Consider the following 23,718-nt stretch of genomic DNA (forward strand, 5'->3'; position numbering starts at 1 on the left):
GATTATGCTGAAAAGAAAAACACGATAGCAAAAGCTCTGGAAGATCTTAAAGCCAACTTCTACTGTGAACTCTGTGACAAGCAGTACTATAAACACCAGGAGTTTGACAATCACATTAACTCTTATGATCATGCTCACAAACAGGTAAGAAGAATCTGCTCACTACTTCAACTTAGTTTCAGGTGGAATAATGAAGTAAGATGTCCTTCAGGTGAGCCTGGAAATCAGGGTTGAGTTGTGCCCAAATTTCAGGTTCTGGGAAGCAAAATACACTGTTTTCTTAGAAAGAAATCTTGACATGAAGATGTTGCTTCATGTAACAACTCAGAGTTGAAAACTCTGAGATGGAAAGAAAGGGAAATGTGAACATTTGAAATGTGAAGATGAACAGGGAATGATGAAAAAATATGATTACGAGTGTTAATGTAGAGTTTCCTTGTTAGCGGTTTAATTGTGCACATAAATACTGTGGTATACCTAAGAGATGACTTATGGGAAGCATTTGTTGTAACAGATGTGGATAAGAAACTCCACGTAATTTTTGGTAAATTTTCTTTTAGTGCAGATACCATTCTGAAATGGGCTATATGATTTTACTTAAATATACTGAATATTAGAAAACTGCAGTTATGAAAAGTTTCTGGCTCAGCTCACAAGCAGATACATGTTAGCTTTAAAACATCGGCATTTGCATTTTTACCACCGCATTTTATCACTGCACCTCCAAGTTGTGTGTCCTGCTTTGGTAATGTAAAAGCAGTGCTTCCACGTAACAAGAGAGGCAGTGCATCCCAGGGTAACGTCCTGGTTGCCTGAGGAGTCGGGACTATGTAACTTGGAGGAAAAGACAATGCATCTTGACTGTACTATAGAGATATTTTATGATAATGTAAAGATATGTAATATGTGTGCAGGAAATTTCTACTTAGTCCACTTAGCTGACAATTATTCTGTATCTTTTTCTTTTTAATTATTTAATCTGGTGAAATCATGTGGTTGTGGATCTGGTTGATTGCTTTTCTTTCTAATGGAATCTTCCCTTGTCCTGTAATTCTGCTCAGAGTGAACATGGATTAATTGCTGTATGTGTTTTATATCTGCATTATGTAAGCCAATTATTTGCCATTCTTTCCTTCAGTGCTCCTCCCTGAAACACTTCCCTCCCTCTCTCTCACTGGTATTTTTATTTAGTCCATAATTTACGGTGTCAGTGTGTTAGATTTAGTTTTGAGAAGTATGGAGATGTGGACTTCAGCAGCAATAGCAGTCTGTGAGAAGCTGGAGAGAAAGATATGTTAGATAAGAAATCAGCAGCTAGCTTCTTTGCATCCTATAGATGTTTATTATGAGATGCAAATATTTTTATTTAAAATAAGCTGGAACTGGTTCTTCAGGTGTTACGTCCATACAGCAGCATCTCATTGATGGAAGGCAGCAAAAAAGAAAGTGATGGGCAGAATCTTCTTCACTTGAACTCAAGATGTTTATATATTAATTTTTCAGTGTTCTGAAGCACTTCTAAAAAATGAAGACCTGAAGGCTGTAGTGTTTGTTCCTCTATTCAGGACTGATGAAAAATTGATTTTGAAACTGAGGTCAGGTGTGAGACCTGGGGCTTGTTTCCAACGGCTCATATGGTTATTCTTCTTTCCTGATGGCTTTAGGCAGGAGGCGGTGGGCACTGCAGAAGGGTCTGACAGAGCATGGCAGATCATACCTCTCCATCTTTTCTGCATGAGGCCTCTGTGTATGTGTGTGCATGTGGCTTTGTCGGTGGTTTTGGTGACACACAGGAAGCCATCTTCCTCTGTAAGACCTCCACAACTCTGATCTTCCTGGTAGGAAATCAGACAAAAGTTTCTAGTTTTCCAGTAGAAAAAACAGTATGGATGCTTGTTTGGGCAGAGCAATAATTTTCTGTAGTATTACTGACAAATTAGACTATTGATTCCTGAGATTAAAAGGTTAAGTCAAGTTTAACTCTTCTGGAGTTTTTTTTGTTTTGTTGTTGTTGTTGTGGGTTTTTTTTGTTTGGGTTTTTTTTTTTTTTTTTTTGTGTGTGTTGGTTTCCACTGCTGTTATAAAGGAAACCCATTCCTCTTCCTGTATTTTGGGTGAAAAAGGGGGCAGGCAGCAAATGCTGCAATGCAAGCTCACTCAGATTTGCTCATTTTTCAAGAAAGTTCATACCACCTGCTTTTTTTGAGTAACCTGATTTTGCTAAGTGTGCTAGAGCCATTGCAGATGCTACTGTTGAATGCTCTGAATTTGTCTTTGAAACTTCCTACCTCAATGGCAGAAGTTTTCCAGCAGTTCAATAGGGGTGAGAGGAACAGATAATCTGGTTTTGGATTGTGCTTCATATTTTTTTCTCTTAACTTTCTCCCTTCAATCACACCTTTCTACTAATAATGGACAGGTAAGGGAAAGCACCTATTAGAAAAAAGTTCCCATGATCCAAGAATTAGCTGTAAGCAGCCAGTTCAGTGTCTCATTCCCAGCACCTGACAGTGGTTTTTGTATGATCAAATGGATGAAAGCTCTGCCACAACCTGAATTCATCCCTGCTATTCTGAAGAGCCATATTTAGTCCTAACTGAGCATTGTTAGCACCCTATCTAAGCCATGGGGTGGTGTACCGGTGAAAATATTTGTAACAGCTCCTGTACCTCAGTTTTACTGTAGAAGATTTTCTTTCCATTGATTCGAAGGTTGCTAGCACAGAAAATTTACAGGATTTGCAATAGAAGATTTTCTAATTATTTAGTTTTCCTCTTTGGGGTGGGGGGCACTGTACTGTCAGGGGTTGGTTGAGTTTTGATTTATTGTGCCTTACAGCTTCTGAACACTCGCTTTGAGATAGTATGAGGTCCTTCTGACCAGTCCAGAAAGAAAGGGTAGAAACGGGGGGAAATAATTTTACCTCCTAGGACCTGAAGGAGTTCAGAGCAGTTTCTCAAGATCTCCACTGCCTGTTAGTGTTTTCTCGTTCTTAGCTTTGACAATGTGGTTTGGAGAGCAATATCTGTAGCCTTTATGAAATACTTCTGGAAAAGCAACTTGCAAGCAGTTAGACAATAACAAAAAAAAAAAAAAAAAAAGGAAAAAAACACCAAAATATAATGCAGGTAAAATGTTCTGGGCTCAATACAGAGAGAAATGTAACTAAGGCAGAACCACTGTTATTTCATATAGTAAGAAGAGAATTGCTGTTTGATGATGACGATCTAAAATCACAGAATGCAGCTTTTGAGACCCATGCCAGGGCTTTAAAAACATCTGTATGGTTTTATGCAACATTTCTTAAGTATTTGGAAGCGCATGAGGAGCTCTCTGAAGTGCTGTATTTATGCAGGGGGAAAAAAGTCCTGCCTGAGTTCCTCAGAACACTGCAGTTTTGATAAATGTGGCTGAGCATGAAGTCCTGGGCTCTGAACGACCTTTGTCTCATAGCCGTTCAGAGCTGGTGAGTTGTGGTGTCTCACTGGTGAAGAAGGCTGGATCACACAGCTAGCTCCCTCCAACAGTCATTTCTCAAGAGACTTCTTGTCGCTACAAGAGCAAAGATGTTTTATTCCTGTATTTGAAAGTCTTCCTCTCCATGCCAGAACTTCTGATTAATTGCCTAATATCACGGCGGCCCACCGGGGCTTGGTGCTGTTTCCTCTCCCAGGAGTGCTCTTCCAAATTTCGAACAACAACAATAAAAGAAAAGCTGTTAGGAAAAATAAAATTAATAGCCCTAATGTATTTCTATCTAGATATGCAAATAAATCAAGTAAGAAAATTATAAGTAGGAATTTTCCCCACAGAACCAGAGGTCATTTCTCAAACTGTGTCTCCCTGGATGAAAATGATCTCCCTGCTCTGAAAATGTATTTACTATTGTAGGGAGGTAATAACGCACAAATTTTGCAGGAAGGCTAAATTAGTAGTTGTCTCCTTGCCCTAGTCCAGACACAGATTTCTCCTGTCTACATTATTCTCTCCTTACATGTTTTTCTTCTTTGCATGTTTTTTAGAGATCAGTGCCAAATAAGCTAGAGAATATCAATCTGTAGCCAACCAGAAGTCCAAACTTTAGTTGTCTTTGTGTGTTTATTGAATAAATATTTCATGGAATATGGGTGAAGAAAAAGAAATTCAGAAGTGGAAGGCTACAGTTAGGCATAACAATAATGAAACCCCTGTTAGTATATAGTATATAGTAAATATTTAATTTACTAATGCTGTACCTTCTATGAGGTATGAAGCATGTAAGCTATAAAGTAAGAGCAGTGTAGCACATTTGGGCATGCCAGTACTCTCAGCCAAAATAGGTGTTAGCAGTTGTTTGATTCTGTCATTTAAAAACAAGGCAGTGAATCCTTGTAGTCATCATTACAGCTTTTTAAAAATATCTCATTGTAAAGTTATTACCTCTTAAAATGAAAAAAGAAAAAAATCCCATCTTTTCTGCTTGGTTGGCGCCTGCGGAGAGCACACCGCAGGGCGCCTGCCGGCCGGCGTAAAACAACACAAACACTACAGTGGGTCTGTGCCCAGGCCATCTGCAGCTCCTGGCGTAGCCACACAGCTCATACCTGTGTGAAGGGAAACGGGATACATAATGCGAGAATTACAAAGTGAAAGAATTTAACTGCCTGGAGCCAACAGTATTTTATGTCATGTTTTTCAGGCGTGCTTTTTGCAGGTTGGGCTCCCCTGGAGCTATTGGAATCAGAGAGAGGCAATGTGTTCTGTATCATCTTGGAAATGCAGAAATGGTGGTTCTCAAAAAAAGCGTCATCTTTGACATACTCATAGAGCAGTATGTCAATAAAGAACTTTGTTGTACTGCAGAATAAAACCTTAAGAACTTGAAAAATGAAGATTTGCTTCATAAGCAAAACAAATGGGAGAATAGTGGGTCAGAGTTTTGAGGGATATATTCACCACTAAGATTTCATAAGATAAGAATATTAAAACTTCTGTTTCACAAGTTTTAAGTGTAACCCTTCCTGTGGGAAAGCTGGAGTTGGCTACCTGATAGGGGAATGGTGAAGGGGATCTCAAGGAGTGATGCAAAGCAAGACAGCGTTCTGTGTCCAGCTTTGCCAGGCTCTGCTTGATGAGATGCGGGAGGAGGGGGAAGGTCGGCTGCTCTCAGCTGGGTCCCAACCTTTTCCACTAGCCGACAGCCCCGGTGCAGCTCAACGCAGCCTGAAACAGCATTGCATTTCCTGGACCTTGCAACACACTGAGCCCTGCCAGGAGGGACGTGTAAGATGACGAAAGAGACAGGAGGGCCATGGTGAGAATTTATGGCCATGAAAATCCCTGAAAGTGATAAAATAAATCACTTCTTCAACACCACCTAAGCTGGTCTTGGATCAGAAGAATGCCCGTGTGGATGTCTTGGTGCCCAGCCCTCAGTGCCTTGCGTGACTGAGGGGGCGACTGTGTGTTTGCAGGGAGTGTGGCGACGGGCAGCAGGAGCACAGGTGCAATGCCAGCTGCTTCATGCCCTCGTGGGGAAAGCGTGACCCTGGTGCATCCCGTTCGATGGACCTTGTGGGACACAGGGATGCACGTGTAGCGTCATTCTGTCTGTTCCTTGCAAGTCAAAATAATTCTTTCAAGTACATTTCAGTATTTCTCTTTTTCTTTGTGTTTTTTTCTATCCCTGTAGCTAAGTGACTTGTCCCTTTTAATATTGGATAGTCAGGATTCTTGCAGTGGGTTTTCTGGAATGGAGAAATTGTACATTCCTTCCCTTACTTCAGCTTGTTTCTCACCTTAAAAGATGGAACGACGCAGTGTCTCCTTGTGGGCAGGCAGTCTTAACTTTCTGAATATTAAGCAAGCATAGATGAAGATTTAAACATTTTTGTTTGAATTGATGTTTTGTAGCTCTTTCTTACTGTTATTGGTTTCCCAGAATGTAACTTAGCATCTCTTCCTATATATCTTCCCCCCCCCCCCCCCCCCCCTCAGGAAAAGATAGTAAACTTTGTAGCCTTTTTAAATATTAAGCGAACATGAACAAATGTTCAGCTGTGTTTTCCTATACATAAGTATATTTTTAATGCACATACAACCATGAAATGACCCCCTCCTCTTCCAAACACACGCTGCTCCATCACTGTTTTTCAGGTTTTTTTTCCCATGATTATTGCATTATCTAATGGTCTTTTCTGTCTGGAATGGGGTTGGTTTGTTTTTTTGGTAAAAAGCTTCCTTTGAAGTCTTAAGCACTGATACTGACAGTAATGCTAATACGGGTCATCACCAGGCCTATTAATTATAGCTCAGCACTGCTGGTAGCATCGGAGCAGACACTCTGTTCTTCCTTTCTCAACTCCTTTTTTTTTTAAAAAAAAAGAAAGCATAAACAAAACGTCAAACCTTTTGCTGTTACTCTGAAGAGGAAGGCAGAATTGCCAGCATGACAGGAGCACATTGGGCCACAAAGGAAGAGGGAAATGGAGTGGGGATCTCTGCCCCGTTGCAGTGTGAGGATGTGTCCAGAGCAAACGCTGGAGAGGTTTCCAAGGGGGAGCCTGTTTCTGGGTTGTGGGCTGCCAAGAGTGCTGCTTCTGGGGTCACCCCTGGTAGGTGGTTTGGGGTAGGTTTTGGTGTAGACAGCACGAAGTGTAGGCTGCAGGAAAAGGTGAAATACAGCCCTGTTGCATTAAGGCACAAGGACACTTGGAAAGAGTTTTGCTGGTCTGTTAGTGCTGCATCTACATTGGCAGGCTGCCGATGATAGTCTTTATTCTGCTTCATAGAATGTATATTAAAATAAAACAGTTCTGTTCTTTATGTATATTTCAGTATATTTAGGAAGAAACATCACACACTGTTTCCTGGATGAAAGAAAAAAAATATTTTCCTTCCAGTTTTTGTTTTACCTATAAAATTTAATCCCAGAAATTGTTATCAGTGTAACAGAGTATTTAAGCACTCTTTAGCTCAAAACTTGCACTGATGGGTTAGATGAGGATATTCTTGAGTAAGGTATTAATACTGAAAATGCAGTTTTGTTGCCAATGAACATTCTGTTTCCTCATTACCAAAAAAGACATATCACTATGTTCCTGCCTTAGTAATTATAACAGAAAAGATACTGCATAACATTTTCTGTCTTTCATGTTTGGGAAATGCTGTTCTGTAATAATGTTTGATTAACAAATTGACTTATTTTTTCTGAAAAAAGTGTTTTTAGAAGAAATATAATTACAGTAGAGAAGTATATACCCTATTTGTCCCACTAATAGCTTGCAAACAGGGTATTAACCCCATGCACTGACACATCTAAACTCTGCGAGAACTGTATTTTATACCCTACAGCTTGTGCATGCTGGTTTATATGTGAGAGTTCATTCTTCATCGGGAAGAACCGTGCAACCTTTTCAGTACAAGCCACAGTAAATCTTAGGGTTATTATTGCAGTCTTTGCTGATCCGTACAAAATCAATCCTTCATTCATTTCAGAAAACACTGGTTCTTCTCTTTGTGGTAGTTCTGACCTGTTGACAAAACATAGCATTGCAATAATGTTGCCTTTTGTGAAGAGATGTGACAAATCGCAGGAACTACGTGGAGGTGGTAGTGGGTTTCCCTCCAGTGATGACACCTGCTCAGCCCATGCGCTGTGTGCAGTAGGACGTTGGGAAGTCTGCAGAGCCAGGCGTTAACCGACGGTACATCCAAGGAAAGGTGGCACGCCTGCAGCAGGCGACTAGTGCTGTGGTTTCTTTAGGCAGGCTAATGCTACTCTAGAAACAATATTTACTGTTCTGCATGTTTTAATTGCAGCTCAGTGGCGGCTTATACAGAAATGTCTTCGAGTTCCTAAACCACTCTGGGTGCGTTGAGCAAAGTCTGCAATATGATCTCAGGTTTTTCCTCCTTTTTCCACATGCAATCAGTGGAGTCTTGGGACAATTCAGCTGGAGAGCCTCTTCTGTGTTCCTGGTTGGCTTTTGGGGTTTGAGCTGCTGTGGTTAGCTGCTTGGCTTTTTTTCTGGTTTGTTTTTTAGTTAGTGCTACCACTACAGCTGTGCAGTAAAGGTCTAAGTGACTCCCTAATTTAAACTTTCCCCTCCCTCACACTGCACGTGGATGAAATCAGAAAGGCTGAAGTAAGGGCTGTGTGAGCATTTGAAGGGACAGGTTAGGCGAGCAGGCATGCAGTCTGTTTTGACCTCTGAAGGCAGACAGGCAGTAGCCCTCATTGAAGAAGATTTCAAGAGTCGGAGTAGAGGAAAGCAAAAAGTGTGCCCCTGCCTTCAGTCCTGTCTGCATTTCGGATTCAGCTGGGCCTTTTCCTTCATCTCAAGGATACCATAAACATATGTTCCAGTAATGCCTCCTAGTTTCTCACTATGCTTTCACCTGTGCCTGTTCATGACAAACATCCTTGTGACAAACCTGACTTATTCTGTAAAGGACCTTTCAATTTCTTCCAGAGTCTCTGTGAGTGGCAGAAGGGTAGTGGTTCAACATCAAATGACTGAAAGTGTTGATGTCTTTTCGTTGAATGATTTATTTTACTTAAGACATTCAATGTGCAGAAGACAATATAAATACAAGCAGTCTACATGACCGTGCCTCCCTCTTGCAGGCATCCTTCTCTTTCCTGGAATTTTCTGTTATGCAAGTTGCATCTTTTCTTAAATTAAAACCAACAAGAGACCCATGGTATACTGTAATATAAATAATAAATAACATTAATTCAACTTCATTCATGATTAATGCTACTACTTTTAAATTCCTGGCTTCTCTGATGTAACTTATTTCTGTTGTTTTGATATACTCAATGATACCAAGAAAGAACACAAAAAGGTGGCTCTGCACCTGTAACCCACCTTTCATTTTTTAGCACTGAAAATGAAGAATGTTAAAAAAAAAATTACTAAATGAAAACCTCCACCTTTTTTAATTCTGATTTGTATTTATTCCTTTTTAACCACCTTTATTGTATATTTTTGTATAGCTATTAAGTGCTTGCCTGCAGTGGCATCTGTATATTCACATCTGATACAGGATCTCATTTTGTCACATGATTTGTAACTACAGAGAGTTATTTTCTGCCTACAATTTTTTTGTGATGAGAACTAGAAACAAACCAAGAGACTCACAGTGACAGCATGGAAGAGAAGGGTTACTGGAGGTTAGGGATCATTGTCACAGACTCCCTTAAATATCAGGTTGTCTCCTCCTCACCTCCGTGCAACTTCTTCCCTTACTGTTATTGTATTCCCTCTCCTGGCTGCAAGAAAAGCAACTGTCCCCCAGCCAAAGGGGGTTTCCTGGAGGCACACTGGTTCCAGTGAGCATTGCAAAACCAGGGCAGTTTAAGGATACTTAAGGTTGTCAATAGCCTTTGTCTCACGGACAAAAGCTGTGGTATGAGACATTGCTGTCACTAGGTAGGATAAAAGATGGAAGGCTATATTAATTTGAAAATGAACTCACAAATGAGATAAAATAGAAAAAATTAAGTGAAGCATTAAAATGATGCTTATCAAACTCATCCTTAGTTTTCACTCTCTTTTGCTAAGCAAGCATAAAGCTAACATAAATCGTTCTCTTTTTCTTCTGTTTTGTGAGACAGAGGCTGCTGCCACCTGTCTTTCTGTCTCCTCTTTCTTTGCAGTCCCACTTCTCTGCCTCAGCAGGAGACTTTTCTTCTATGCTTAATGAATCTTTCTTTTTCCTTTGTTTGGATATGAGTCCGACACATGCTACTGATGTGGGTTACTTCATTTTCTTCCCTAATTTCTGCCCATAGTTACATGATTAGCATTTCTAAGGAATACCCCAATTAGTAAATTTTCTTGTCATCAGCATACTATATAAGGTTGGCCAAAAGTTATGTATTGTATAATGCGAAATATATTCAAAATACCATCTATGATAAGTTATTATAGTCTACCTGTGAGTGTTATATGCTCACTAAATAAGAACATGTTTGACTCCTAACCTGTCTCTCACATCTGCTCTGCCTGCAAAGCCTGTGACCTCTTCATTGAGTGCTTGGCGTTTGCCTTGCACAGTGGAAGCTCTATTCTGAGTTAATCCATAGTGATCAACACGGCCAACATCTTCAAAAGGCCAGACCCAATATAACATGAGTTCAACTCATGTCTCAAAGAGCAAAGAAGGTTTCTGGGGGGCAGGCAAAATCACTGGGGTATGAACAGCTAAAAAAAAAAATACAGAGAATTTTTGCGAGGAGATTTTGTGTTCAGATGCTTAGAAGTAGGTCAGCCCTGAAGCAGGTGTCCATCCACCCCATGCCAAAATTCCTGCAGGGGCATATGCTATACTCAAGCCTATTTTAGGATCCTTCTTTTTCACCTAATGCCAAAAAAAAAAAATAAAATATTTGGAGTGAGGAGGAGTGGCCATCCAAGCAAAGCTCTCATAACAGCTGAGCAATAGGATTTGCAATGGTAAGAGCTGGGCATCCTTAAAATGGCAGGTGTTGAATAACTTCACTTATGATGATGAGGTGGAGGCTTACTTTACTTAAATAATGGTCTTAAATGATAGCTTTTTCAAATGGCTCTGCAGGTACTAGATTTTCTTTACAAGCACTGTTCAGGTATCTTACTTTGGCTGTGCACACATGCCTGGCTATGAACAAGGGGAAGCTGGACTAGCTAATGACTCATCTGTCAGCCTCGATTAACATGAAGATCAACAAGGCAAATATAATGTCATATCATTTTCCTTAAGCAATGGTGAGGAGAAAATATTGTGTATTAAAAAGTGCCAGGTTTGGAAGTTTTTTTTATTCTTTCAGTGTAAGAAAGTGTAAAATTCCAGGTTTATGGCCCCATTTGAGTAGAGCTTCACTAGCTGCTCATTGTAGGATGGAGATTCACCCACTACAAAGGAGCTTCAGTGCTTTCCTAAATGGGTCTGCATGGAGAGGACTGACTCCTTTGCAAATCCTTCAAATTGCCATCTGAACTGGAGATCCTTGATCTGTAATTTATTCTTAAGTAGGCAACTGAGAATATCATGGTTCAGATAGTGTACATCTCTTTTCTTGGTCCACTGCAGAAGGTGAGCAATTCTGCAGGCGAAGCAAACCCAGTTATTTTGATGATTTTTTTTTTTTTTTTAAGTGAAAGGAAAGAGAAGCAGAAGCACAGGTCTGAATGTAATGGGAAGAAGGAGTGAGGGGAGGGAGACAGCAGGCAGTGAGGTCGCGGAGGGAACGATACCCTCCTGCCCTTGCACTTATTGAGGGGAGAGCTGACCTTGCTGCAGGAGGTGGCTAGAGGCATGCAGGAGGCTGCTCAGCTCTCGGCAGCAACGGACACCCTGAATAGGTGCCCGTCACTCCTGGGGCAGGGATTGTGTGTAGCTGGAGGATGTAAAGAAGTGGTATCGCGTGCCCTCCTGAGCACACCACTTCAAGCACGCACTCATACGTGTGTGCTTTGGAAAATAAAAAATAAATCTAAAAAAATACAGAGTGCTTATAATAAAAAAATCAAAATAGTAGTCACTTCTGGGAGTATAGGTGATTTCTGCAAAGTAAACTGCCTACTATATTGCTGAGGAAAATATCTTCTTGGACATTTGTATCTGCTGTCATTGACAATAAAATTGCTTGAAATATAAAATATGGTAGTGTGTTGCCTACCATGACAGAAACTGTAAGAGGTTTTGACCTTTAGTATGCTTTAATGGGTGCTCTACAGAGGAACTGACACTTCCATTTATTAACTTGTAATTGTCCAAAATAAATCCTGCTTTTTTCCCCTCCCAGTAGATTGAAGCCTGGTATATGTTAATTGTGCTGGCTCTTCTCCTGCCCTGACACCTTGACAGCTCTTGTCAGCTTTTAAAAGTTATTCCCGTATGAAAACTATACCTCTACTGGTTATTCTCCCATAATGGCCTTGCCAGTCATCTCTTCTGTGTTTTTTAATTCTGGCATCAAAGTTTATGCTATAGTGTTGCCCCCTGACAGGAGAGTGTTCTCTAATGACTAGCAGTAGGTCAGCACTCCCTATTTCGGAGAGAATGCAAAAAAATTGAATCCAGCATTTGGGTTTGCAAGTATATGCCTGGGGCTCTTGCTTTACTAAGGCTCAGGTATTTGCTTTTCATTAAAGAAATGAGGTAGTACAGTAAACTGATTTATTAGCTGTACCACCCGGTGCTCTTATCTCATCAAATCTCACACTGTGCAAGACTAGAGCATCTCATAATTTCAAAAAAAAGAGAGCTAATTAACATTTATGTGCTACAGGACATGATGGTACTTCAACGGGTGGCACTTTTTCCTTTGATTCAGTATTGGAGCAATATAATTGTGTTGCCGGAGTTGCTGCCTTCGAGATACAAAACCCGAGACCTTGACCACCAGGATAATTGAAGTTCCCAGACCGCTTTCTTAGGAGCAAGGGTGGGAACTCCAGTCGTGCACTGGCCAAAATCCAGGCAGGTAATTAGATTCTGTTACATTAATGCCCCCTGTGGCTTCAGCTGATGATAGCGACTTCTCTTCCCATCCTTGCCGTTCGGTGTAATTGGTGCACACAGGCAGACAGCTGCTGCCCCCCTCAAAGTCGAGTGGTTGTGCTGTGCTGATGAACGGTGCGGTGTATTCCTTAAGCCTAGCACCTGTAAAAGAATAAAAAGCAGTTACACCGTAGAGTTCATTGCTGTCAGAAAGATAGGTTTTGGCCAGGGAAAAATACTACTTTCTGTGTTTGAGTTTTTGAGTCACCAAAAATCACTGGTTTCTGCATTTGGGTTACGTGTCAGCAGATGAATGGTGCAATTACCCCAGCACTAATCAGATCACATTGAAGAGAATGCAAGGTAAAGGCAACGCTTTTGCTTCCACTTGCTGAAAGTGCAGTGGCATAATATTATTTGGGAGAGTTTGATGAATTTTAATGTGGGGGGGGTTTGATTGTTTGGGGGTTTTGTTTGTTTGTTTTTCCTTTTCCTGGCGTGTTCTCTGACATGCTCTAGAATCTAACTTTTTTCTCCCTCTGACCTGGAAGATGGTGAAGTTACAGTAATACTGGGGAACACACAGTGATCTGGGAAAGGCTAATAAACTGTTTCTCTTCAGGTCATTGACTCTGAAGTATAATAACTTCTTTAAGATGTTGTAATTAATGGTTTCACTACATTCAGGATCTTCAAGAGTGAAAGGCAAACCTATCAAAATCAGTAGTTTTGTTAAAACAAAAATAGAGTTTTGTTTCATGTTCCAGTTGGGCTGAGCCTGGAAAACCAAGCTGCCAACTCTGTCTCCCCTGGGAGCTGTCACTAGAAAGACCAGTTCTTCAACATATATGATTGTCACCCCAGGTTCTCCCATTACCTTTAGGATTAAGAACGTGCAATGGAAGACATTTCCATTGTAAACCTAATTCGGAGGGCCATTACAAAAGACCACAAATAGTTGAAGAACTGTAGTAGAGGAAGTATCAACCAATTCATATGTGAATGGACATTAAAAGTAACATGACTTAGTCTTCCCTAAATTTTACATCCGTTAATGTGTTAAGTTAAGCTTTAACATGTCAATGGCTGGAGAATTCCTTCAGAGTAGAAGCGGGAGAGGGAATGCTTTCCCTGGCAGTACGCAGGAATCTGGACACAGATTGCAGATGTGCTGCATGCAGGGTGCCAGCTGGTGTCTTAAGGGTCAGTAGAAATGTCAAACAGCATGATTTATTGTTAGTGATACTGCCCCAGGCAGAAATGAGCGTTCGTAACATCAAAGTGATGCGTACACTTTGTAGGCACATGAGATTTGTTTCACAACATCTGTTAAGACAAGAAAGCAAGTCAAAGCTGCACTAATTTATCTGCTTGTAAGGGTGTGAGACTGCTACCTGTAATTGTATCAGAACTCTTCATCGCCTTGTGGAGAACACTAGATCTGGTTTCAGCAGTGAGAAGTACTGGGGACTTGCATTGCTGAAATGTGCCTGCATTTGATGAATAGACCCGCTTTGTGCTTGTGTCAGGTGCAGCTGTGTATATGCAGAGTCTCAGGGAAGGCTCAGAATTTCTGGTGGGAAGCCAAGTACCCAAATTTACACTTCACCATCTTTTACCCATTGAAGGAAAGCTTGAAGTTTTAACACTGCAAAGTATTAATGTTTGAATACAAGAGGTACTTAAAATTATGCAAAATTTCTTAAGCGGTTCTCTTGCTTTGTTACTATTATTTAATTTTGGCTTTGTTTATTTCAATTTGTTGCCATTTTTAATGCAATCATTAGTATACATTTTGGAAGGCTAGAGTTAAAAGAGATGGTTTTCTTTCATAAAGATGGCCATTTGCAATTTTTCACCCGGAATCTTATTAGCACTCTCAGATTTTAGAGAAAAAAAGTGCTAAAGCCCTAGCATTAGCTGTTAGTTCAAAACGTAGCTACAGTCAGTTTATCTCTAAGCAGTAAAGTGCTATACATTAGCAAGATTTGATGAGAATAGAAAACACTATGTAAGTTACAACCAACTTAGTAAAACTAAGTAGCTATTACTTTAGTTCCATCTTCAGTGATCTTTTAGCAAGTTATTTATTTTAGTACAGACTGCTCTAATCTGGGCAGTGGGATCAAGGAAGAGCTTTAGTTGTCTGCTAGCAGCTTACCCAGGGACATGATTCCTCAAAATATGGGAATGTCCTACCAAGCCCAGGTGCAGGTTTTGGTGCACAGAGTGCTGGCACTGCCTTTGCAGACTGGTGAAATGGCAAATGGTCCTGAAAGAAGTCACGTGTTTGTCTGCCACTCCATCTAAAGAAATGTTTTGACTGATGAAACTGTGAACCATCCCCCTGCCTTACGTTAGCAGTGTTCGATGACTTTGCTAATCTCTATGCTTCTGTAATAAATTAAAAAAACCCAAAAACATCGTGAAATGGGTCATGTGGATTGCAGCCCCTTCTAAATATTCTCAGATCAGAAATCAGTTCAAGTATTGGTACTCTGCAATGCTTTTCATGGCAGCTGCTTCACACTAACTCCATTTTGCAGGCAGAGTTTGAAGGACAGGCTGTTTTGTTTCGCAACTGGGGCTTTACAATAAATCTGAGTCCGAGCCAGAAGTGGTGTATGGGTCTCCTGATTGTCTTTGTTTGAAGCCTATTTGGCCACGCTTTCCTTTAATTACACATGTGCTCACCACCCGGTGTACCATGCATTCATTTGCTGATGTAGCCTGGTTTTGTGGCACGCCGGTAAGGATGGTAGGTCTTTCAGCTTATGTACTGCATAATAGAAATGATGCTATTCTCTGCTGAATTGCCCTTTTTACAGTAACTGGAAGAAATTTTAATGCATGTGTATTTGTGTTAGAGGTAAGAGTGTAAGTTTTGTTCAGAAAGTTTCTAAGCTTTGGAACTTGAGAAATTTTCTAAGCTTTTCTGAGTCTTTCTGTGAGTATGTGGTTGCATCCTACACAAGAAGGCAAGAAGCAGTTTTGGGGATGACAGCTTGATGAATGGATTGAAGACATTCATAAAGGATGAGTCATTTTGATGCCATTAAGAGACAGAATTCCAACAATATATCCAGGATGTGCAGAGGGAGAAAGTGTTGTTTGTGTAAAGTAGTGTTCTTCAAACCTTCCCTAAGCATCATCTGTGGCAATTTTGCAAAAAACAGAGAGGATATGAGAGGGAAAAACAGGTGTCTTACAGATCTTTTTTTTTATCCCAGTCCACTTGGCAATACAGCATGCTGCTAAGAAATCTCGGAGCAGTAATGTGGGAACCTTAAGACAGAAGCAACATTTTTAAGACCAGCCTACTTTAAGGGATGTTATAAAGACTGAAAGCAGTATCTGAAAGATCTAGGTTTCCAGGGAAGATAACTTGTGGAGAAAATAGCCCATTTTTTGGTAGGCTAGAAGGAAATGTCGTTATTTGCTTCTCTATTTTTTATAGCTATCTGTAGAAGTATATAAAGAAAATTGAACCCAAATTTGTGGAAAGTTTTTCCTCTGTTCTTCATTAAAAATGCCCTTAAGGTTTTCTAGAAAGAGAGAGATTTGTGGAGTTGACAAAATCAAAAAATATACAACTTTGGTGAATAGGAACCAGAAAAATATGGTGATCACCCAGAGGGTTCTCCTGCCAAGTTAAAGACCAACAAAGGTACCTGTTTCTGCTGAATGATGTAGATCTTGTGCAAAAGTAGAGAATCTGGTCTGTAAATACTTATTAATTGTGGAGTGCTGTAGCAATCCTTGTGTAGGGCTTGAGGATTGTAAGAGGTTTCTTTGCAGGGCTGGGAGTTCTCAGAATAATATTATTTGTTCTGGTCTTTGTAAGAAGAGTGGGCAAGGTTTTCATAGCTCTCACCAGTAGTTCTTAGCTGCAGAGTACTTTAGTTTGTCTTTGAGTTTACTGTAGGGAAAGAGGAAGGCACTTTTTTGTTGGTTTTTTTTTTAACTTGCCTGAACATACAGTTATGCTGACCTTGAGATGATGAAGCTTCTGCTCTTCTTTTCCATTTTCTGTGGCAGTGTTTTACCCAGAAATACCTTCACATGGGGCGTAGACATTTTACATCTATCTTCTGCTAAGATATACAGAAGGTCCATCTAGTTAATTTACCTGTTATTTATGTGTCAGATAGCTTTTTATGGGCTTCTTTTTCTTCATCTCATCAAAGCTTAAGCATATAGCAGTTCAGAGTTCAGTGCCATAGGTTGTGCTCTGTGCTGTCTTCCTCACGTGATGCTCACCTGTTAATCAGAATTTGTATCGTGAGAGTGGATGTATTTCTATCCTGGCTGTTGTTATCAGAAAGGAAAGGTAAAAAAGGATATTGCTGGTTTTCCTTAGGAACTGCTTTCTGCCTGTAAGAATGTGGACTGAGATTTGGGTACATTTCCATTCAGTAATGAGCTCTAAGTTATTAGTTAATTATTGTTTTTATTAATTTCCTAGTGATTCTTAATCAAGGGCAAATTATCTCCTGAAAGCTTCGTATCTGATTGAGGCAAGAGAATGTTGTCATGAGTTTCTTCTGGTTTATATGAAACCAGAAGACTGGACCTGCTGTACAGTTCATCAGCTCCGTCAGGTGTTCAGCTGGCTCTCAAGGCTGGGGTACCCCACCAGGCACCTTCTGCAGTTACGTGGGTGAAAGAAACACGCCCGATGTGCAAAGCCAAGAATTTGTTGTTTGTTTAGCTGAAGTCCTAACAGCCTACTGAAAGAATTATTATTAGGCCAATTATAATGATGGTGCTTATAGTCCAAATTATCTAATTACAAGAGCTCATTCCTGATAACAATACAGATACACATAAGCTTTCTAGTGTCTGATCCTTTTCTGGTGTTACAGTCCTCCCAAAGAAGAAAAGGAAGGTGTCGTTACAAGCTATAAACACCGTGAATTCTTCATGTGGTGGGGGAGTATGATGTTGGTATCTGTGGTTTCCTCCTCCTTTTTACCAGGAGGAAGGTGAAGTTAATGTTGATGGCTCCCTTCTGGTCACTCTGAGGTTCATTTGGGGTCATTTTTATGTATTTACTAGCACAAATATGTGCCTCGCTTGTTTGCTCTTTCTCCAGTGTTTCACTATATTTTAGTCAAATTTGCTACATATAGTAAGTTTTACGTATGTTGGATACTTCTTCATTTTCTTTTTATCCCTAAACTCACTTTTATCCATATTTTAAAGTTTCATTCCTTTAGCAAGCAGTAACTGAACACTAATGACTTGCTTATCGTGCTGGGATCCTGCTGTCATCCCATTCCTTGCACCTTCAAGGCCTCTGCTATGATCTCTTGCTTGTCCTATTGGGGTCTCTGTTGCAGTGCTGGTTTCCCTCAGCAGCCACCAAGCTGTGGTTTACTGATAACGTAAGTAATATTTTATTAGTGTAATGTGGTGACACATACATCCTTGCTCTACAGTTACTTATATTTCAGTCAGCAAAAGCAAGGATGCAGTAGAAGACACACACAATGCAGACACGTGCTCTCCTGACTGCTGGCTACCAACGACTGCTATTTGTGGTAAAGTCACCAGGATGTTACCAGAGTTACTTTACAACACACTTCATCTGCACAGGTGAAAATGAAAGAATAATGCCAGGTTACAGTTTTCATTTTGCCTTGCAAGATGCATACTTCATATTTAATATTTTTTTTCTGCAGCCTTGTGTTTTCCTCAGAGCAGTCTGTGTGGTTAGTATTATTAAAGGTTGGCTTAAGGATAACTCAGATTTTGTCTGTGCCAGTTAGCTGTGGCTGAGACATATGTGTCAAAATTAGCAAAGGCCTATTCTTATCTCAGTTTTTATTGGTCAAATTGATACATTCTTTAAAGAAGCTTGTCATGGTCCTGGAATAATCGCTGGCAAGGACCAGATCCTGCCGATGAGAAGCAATTTGTGAGCAGAGGCTTTGAACGGCTGACTGATCCAATATAAAACTGGTGTGAGAAGGGGATTGTGATTTAACTCTGACATAAAGAATTAAAATAAAGAGCTTCCTTTGAGAGAATTCATGTATCTCCTTCAGCCTATCACAGTTATTAGCGTATCCTTCAAGGATTAGAGAAAATAACATTTAGGCGACCTGACTGTAAATATTAATTCCTCATTTTCAGTCATAGTGCATATTGTGGAGGCTGGAAAGATTTAAGATTTGGCGGGTTTGTTTCTGTGGCAGTCTTTCCTAAGAATGTCAGTGACCAAGGAGGTTAAAACAGTAAAGACAGACTAAAAATTTCCGCTTGCAGTTTTTAACATGCTTGTAGAAAGGGCATCGTGTCCTCCTTCAGTAAGGAAGGAGGAGGAAAGATCAGAATAGCAGCATGATTCCACTGAAGAGAACTTCAGTGAACCATCTTGACCAAGGTGAAAAGCTGGTAGGTAACGACAGACGCTGGTAGGTGTTGGAGGGCACGGGAGTGAAGAGTTGTTGGATGAAGTCTCGAAGAACTCAGAGCTGCCAAGTACGTTATTCATGCAGAAAACAGCAAAACAGTCTCCAAAATGAGCAGAAGACAACGTCAACTGCTGAGCCATCCAACACTTGTGTGTTTATGGAGCTATCCATTTTGTGGCCTTATCGTCTCCCACTGGAAAGTCATTCAGAAGAGAAATCCAATTTTCCCTCTGCAAAGAGATGTAGAGGTGACCTTTCTGTGAAAGGAGTTCTTGGTGAGGAAGTCGTTGCTCCTGTGAAATGATTTATGGAAGATGAATGCAGCTCAAATGCGGATTTTTCCAATAGTTTAAAGCTTTCCAGATAGAGTTTAGGTGGGATGTTGTGGAGCTCTTGTTATTGATGCATGGGAAATTGTAACTGGCCAGAGAGTGAAGCACTCATCTGTGTTTAGATCTCAGTGACTGGTGCCCACCTGAAAATACCAGGAGGCAGTGCCTCCCTGTATCACTGTTTTGGTTGCAGCAGAACTGTCAAACTTGAAAAATCTTGTATATGCTATGCTCAGACAGATTATTCTGGATGCTTAAATTTCACTGTTGGAGTGAAAGTGGTGGATAATTCTGTGGGACCAGGGAGTGGCACATGATGTCTGAAATGGTCCATGCTGGGTTGTTCCCCCTGGAGCAGCAAGAGGAGCTGTGGCCTCTGAGGGCAGCCCCACACTTACGGCCACCTGCGTTTTCCCAGCAGTGTGGAGCTGAGTTCTTTTCCCTACAGCATTGCCTGTTTCTCTAACGGTGCTATGAATAATCATTTCTTGACAGGATTTAAAATGTTGCATATGTTCTTTTTGAATCAGAATCCTAAATGGTGCAGGAGTGGCTGCAAAGGTAAAGTGATCCTTAAAGAGGTGACGTGTACCGGTCTTGTCTTTAATCTTTGTGACTGAAGAAGCTTCCTTAAGCGCTGCTGAAAATTTCCATGGTGAATTTAAAACCTCTGCTCTCCCTGAGCTCAGCAGGAGTTTCTCCATTGACTTCAAGAGAAGCGGAATTAGGCCTAGGATCATTAAAATAGATAACTTTAAATTAGACACTAGCATATGTAACCACTTTCCAGATGCACAAGTGTGTGTCAGCTTTATGTTCTTTTCATTATCTGGTAAAATTAATTTGATAGGTGAGATGCTAATTCTGTATGTCTATGCTGTTTTCTTCGGTCTTGGCCTTAATATTTATGGAGTATTCAGCTGATTTTTGCTGAAGCTAACAAAAAAATATCCTACAGCTTGCAATAAGATCAGGCTGTTGTTACACACGTGGTTAGTAGCTATCGCAGTGAAATATTCAGTATGCAGTGCTCAGCAATTCTGTAGGCTTGAAACAATGTTTTTTGCACAATGGCAATGCTGCGGCCATTTAGTGAACTTCTGAAAATGTAGTTATCTTCAAACGAAATCAACAAGACTCTTAATTTATGCTCTGTAACCTGTTACTTGTTAAAGTCCTGGAGCCTTGTTCAATTGTAAGCCATAATGCTATCTGAATCCCGCAACAGAGGATACTGGAAAGGAGCAGAAGATGCGCAGGCACTGGAATGATGTCAAATGAAACATGAGGCTTATTGTGCTGGGAAGGGCATTAATCATCATATAATGAAGTATGTGTTTGTTTCTGGCAGATAATTTCTGAAGGAAAAGCGTTAAAAAGAATAGAAAGCTGAGAAGGATTGATTTTTCCTGCTATTGCTTCAGCATATTTCTTTTGCAGTCACCTAATCAAGAGTAATTATTAAGATCTTCATCAAAGACAACCACTAGCTTTCATGTATATTACAGGTGCAAGTGTGCAAAATATTTAATATTCTGATTTTCCCCATGATTTGGAAAACAATAATGTTTTCATTTGGGTTTGGTTTTCATTTTAAGCTCATTTCATTATTTTTTTTCCCCGTGAACGCACATGGGAAGATCTATCTGAACTCAAACACACTTTACAAGAAAAATGCTTCATATGCAAGTCTGAAGTAGTCTCAAAAACTTAATTATATTTAATGATAATTTCAAGTTTTATATTACAAAAGTAGAAAAGACCATTGTGAATTTTCAGTTGTATAACATAATACATGTATCGAATATATATTTGTAGCACCTGAATGTAAAAGCTGGTTCAACAGTTCTTTCCTGCAGACTACACAACAGACTGAACTGCTGTGTATTGCTCAGGTGTGCTTATGAGCAAGTTGTAGTTGTTTCTGAACGTTATATGTCTTCATTTAAAGTTAAACAAAATCGCCCACATCATGAAGAATCTCACCTGCTCGTCACCGACCTCCTTTGGGCCCATGACTGGCAGGTAAAACAATCCCAACCTTCCGTTCCTCTTAATCCCCACTTTCTCCCCAGTCTGGGTTGATGCTCTTGACAGTGCTGGAGAAAGAGCAGTTTCACTTCAACTGAATCTATCTATTCAGCAATCTCATGGGCTCCAAGGACTCGCTAGTTTAAAATCCTGTATATATCTATATCTGCGTATGTTAGATTTCTTCTAATATTAAAAGACTGTCAGGAGAGTATGGCTGTGGTTTGTGGTGGAAATAGGAGAGGAACAGATTATTCACAGCCTGCATGTTCCTTGTTATCTGTAGAGCTTAATATCTAATCACATAAAATGGGGTTCTGTTGCAAATTGGTGGAGCTCTCAATTTTTTTTAAAAAAGCTTAAATTTTGAAACTTAAAGTGAGATACATACAGCTATAAGCAGAGGCAGTTAGAAGCAGCTTATAACTTGCAACAAACTGAAAGTTATTCCTACTCCAGCAATACCTCAACGTTCTTTATTAAAGGCCTCTCAAAACCAAAGCAAGTGGCCAGTGTAGCCTGTACACTGACAAAGAGTGCCGATGGGATAACTCACTGCGTAAGATGGAAATCGTAAAAATAGTGGTTGGAAGGAGCTAGCGGCTCACCAACATGAGATCATCAAGTAAGATGGGGCTTTTTTCAGCCATGTCTTGAATTTCTGCAGGGCTTGGAGATTCCACAGCCCCCCTGGGTAACGTGTTCCAGTGCGGCACTGCCCTAGCAGGCACTTTTCTCCACCGCTAGCAACAAGTGACTCTCATCTGCTGTGCAGTTCCCCGTCAAGCAGTTGTAGGCTGCTGTGAAAATTTCCCCCTTTTCCTCTTCTATTACAGGAACATATTGTAGTAATTAATTCCGTTCTGGAAGCATGAAAAAAAATTGTTGTCTATTGATTTCTTCCTTAGTCTGCTTATTTGAGTGGCTGAGTTACTAATTCCGTTGAGAAATCTTGACATTTCTCCTTTCTCTGGAAGTAACTTGCCTTGTTTGACTTTGCTAGAGAAGGACTATAGCATTAACAGGGTAAGTTCTTCTTGTATTACACTATCTGTTTCTTGGAGTTTTAAGTTCTTCTGTAGTCTTTACAAAGGGTTGTTTGTTCTTTTTTTAAAAATAATATAAAAGATATGGTCATGGAAAATATGTGGAATTGCAGACCAGAGCACAAGTGAAGAGATGCTGCCCTTTTGTGCTGTGCTAAGTGGTGGAGACTCCAGTCGCAGAATATTACAATATATGTGCTCACACAAACCACCAGAGAAGGTGTGTTTTTCACCTTAGTAAGCAATGTTTTCTGCTTTAAATGGCATGATGCATTCCCCATTTGAGTGTTTACAGGAGCTCTGATCTATTCTGTTATTATTTATTTTTGATTAAGCTTAAGCCTCTTTGTGAAGGGATACAAAACTGGTTTCATGTGACAAGTGTTTATCTAATGAGCACGTTGTTGCTCTGTTTGTCGTACCATAATTCACATAAAGAAGCAATAAACCATCTCAGTTATGTGACAGTGTTTCAACAGTAGTCATGTAGTATTCAGAGAAAGGGGAGCACACACAGCTTCTAGAAGAATCAGCAGCAGCTAAGAAGTACTCTTATTTAATCCCCGTATTAAGCAGTAATCAAGTTCTTTAAAAAAGAAACTGAATTCAAGCCCCCAACCCCTCTTTATTAACAATTACAATATGTTTTGTCTCATATACGGATTTAGAGAGAGGAGATACTTGATTTATTCTAAATAAATCCAAATGCCACTTTTGTGTCACCTCCACAGCATCGCTGAACTACCAACCTGTGTTCCCCATGTTTAGGTTATCAGCAAATTTTTGAAGGGCAGGAGGGAGCTGCAGTGGACTTCCAGCTCCTTTCAGGGTGCAAATGGAGTTACAGACTGGGGAAGCTTATGCTGGATTTTGAACACACCTGTAGGACCAAATATCCCATGTCTTCACCGTCTCAGCCTAACGCTGCTGTTGCTGGAGGCTAGAGTAGGAGCAGACCTGTGCCTTGTTTTCCTGGTCTGGCAGGTTGTTTGCCAAAACAGAGACTGATGCTCGTCCTCCCTCTGCCGACGTGGGCAATTTGGAAATTTGACTCCATTACTGCTTTTAGCTTTGCCTCCCTTTACAGTTTCAAAGTCCTTGTGCCAGTTAAGCAGCCGCTGCATTTTCTGCTGTGTGGTATAGGTGTGACAGTATGTCGGTTCTCTTAATGTAACGTAAAGCTATAGGGCTGAAATATACCCTGGCCTCTTTCCCTGATCACTCATCTACTTTCTCAAAAGTTCCCACATCAGCTGTGACTCTGTTGTGTTCGATCTTTCAGAAGCAACTAACTTGAAAAAGAGCTACGACCAGAATTTTGAGGTGTAACACAAACACTTGATATTTTAGTGCTCGGCATACAAAGGGCTGTAGCAACCTGCTCATGCTATTTGTGCTGCAGCTTCGAATATTTCAAAA

At 40.3% G+C, this 23,718-nt stretch overlaps 1 protein-coding gene across 16 annotated transcripts in view; it reads left to right on the top strand.

Annotated features, from left to right (window-relative positions):
- ZNF804A (zinc finger protein 804A) overlaps positions 1–23,718 on the top strand; it is a 228,827-nt gene that overhangs the window by 117,991 nt on the left and 87,118 nt on the right. For 14 of the 16 annotated variants that reach the window (XR_013929986.1, XR_013929987.1, XR_013929988.1 and 11 more), the window contains one exon: positions 1–144. Coding sequence is in view for 1 of the 16 variants with exons in the window: in XM_080399324.1 (XP_080255450.1) it covers positions 1–144 (144 nt within the window). In the remaining 15 variants the exon portion in view is untranslated. The other 2 variants (XR_013929999.1, XR_013930000.1) reach the window with 1 other exon arrangement.

The sequence above is a fragment of the Falco punctatus genome, assembly GCF_963210335.1.
Source record: "Falco punctatus genome assembly, chromosome: 8".
NCBI classification, from domain to species: domain Eukaryota; kingdom Metazoa; phylum Chordata; class Aves; order Falconiformes; family Falconidae; genus Falco; species Falco punctatus.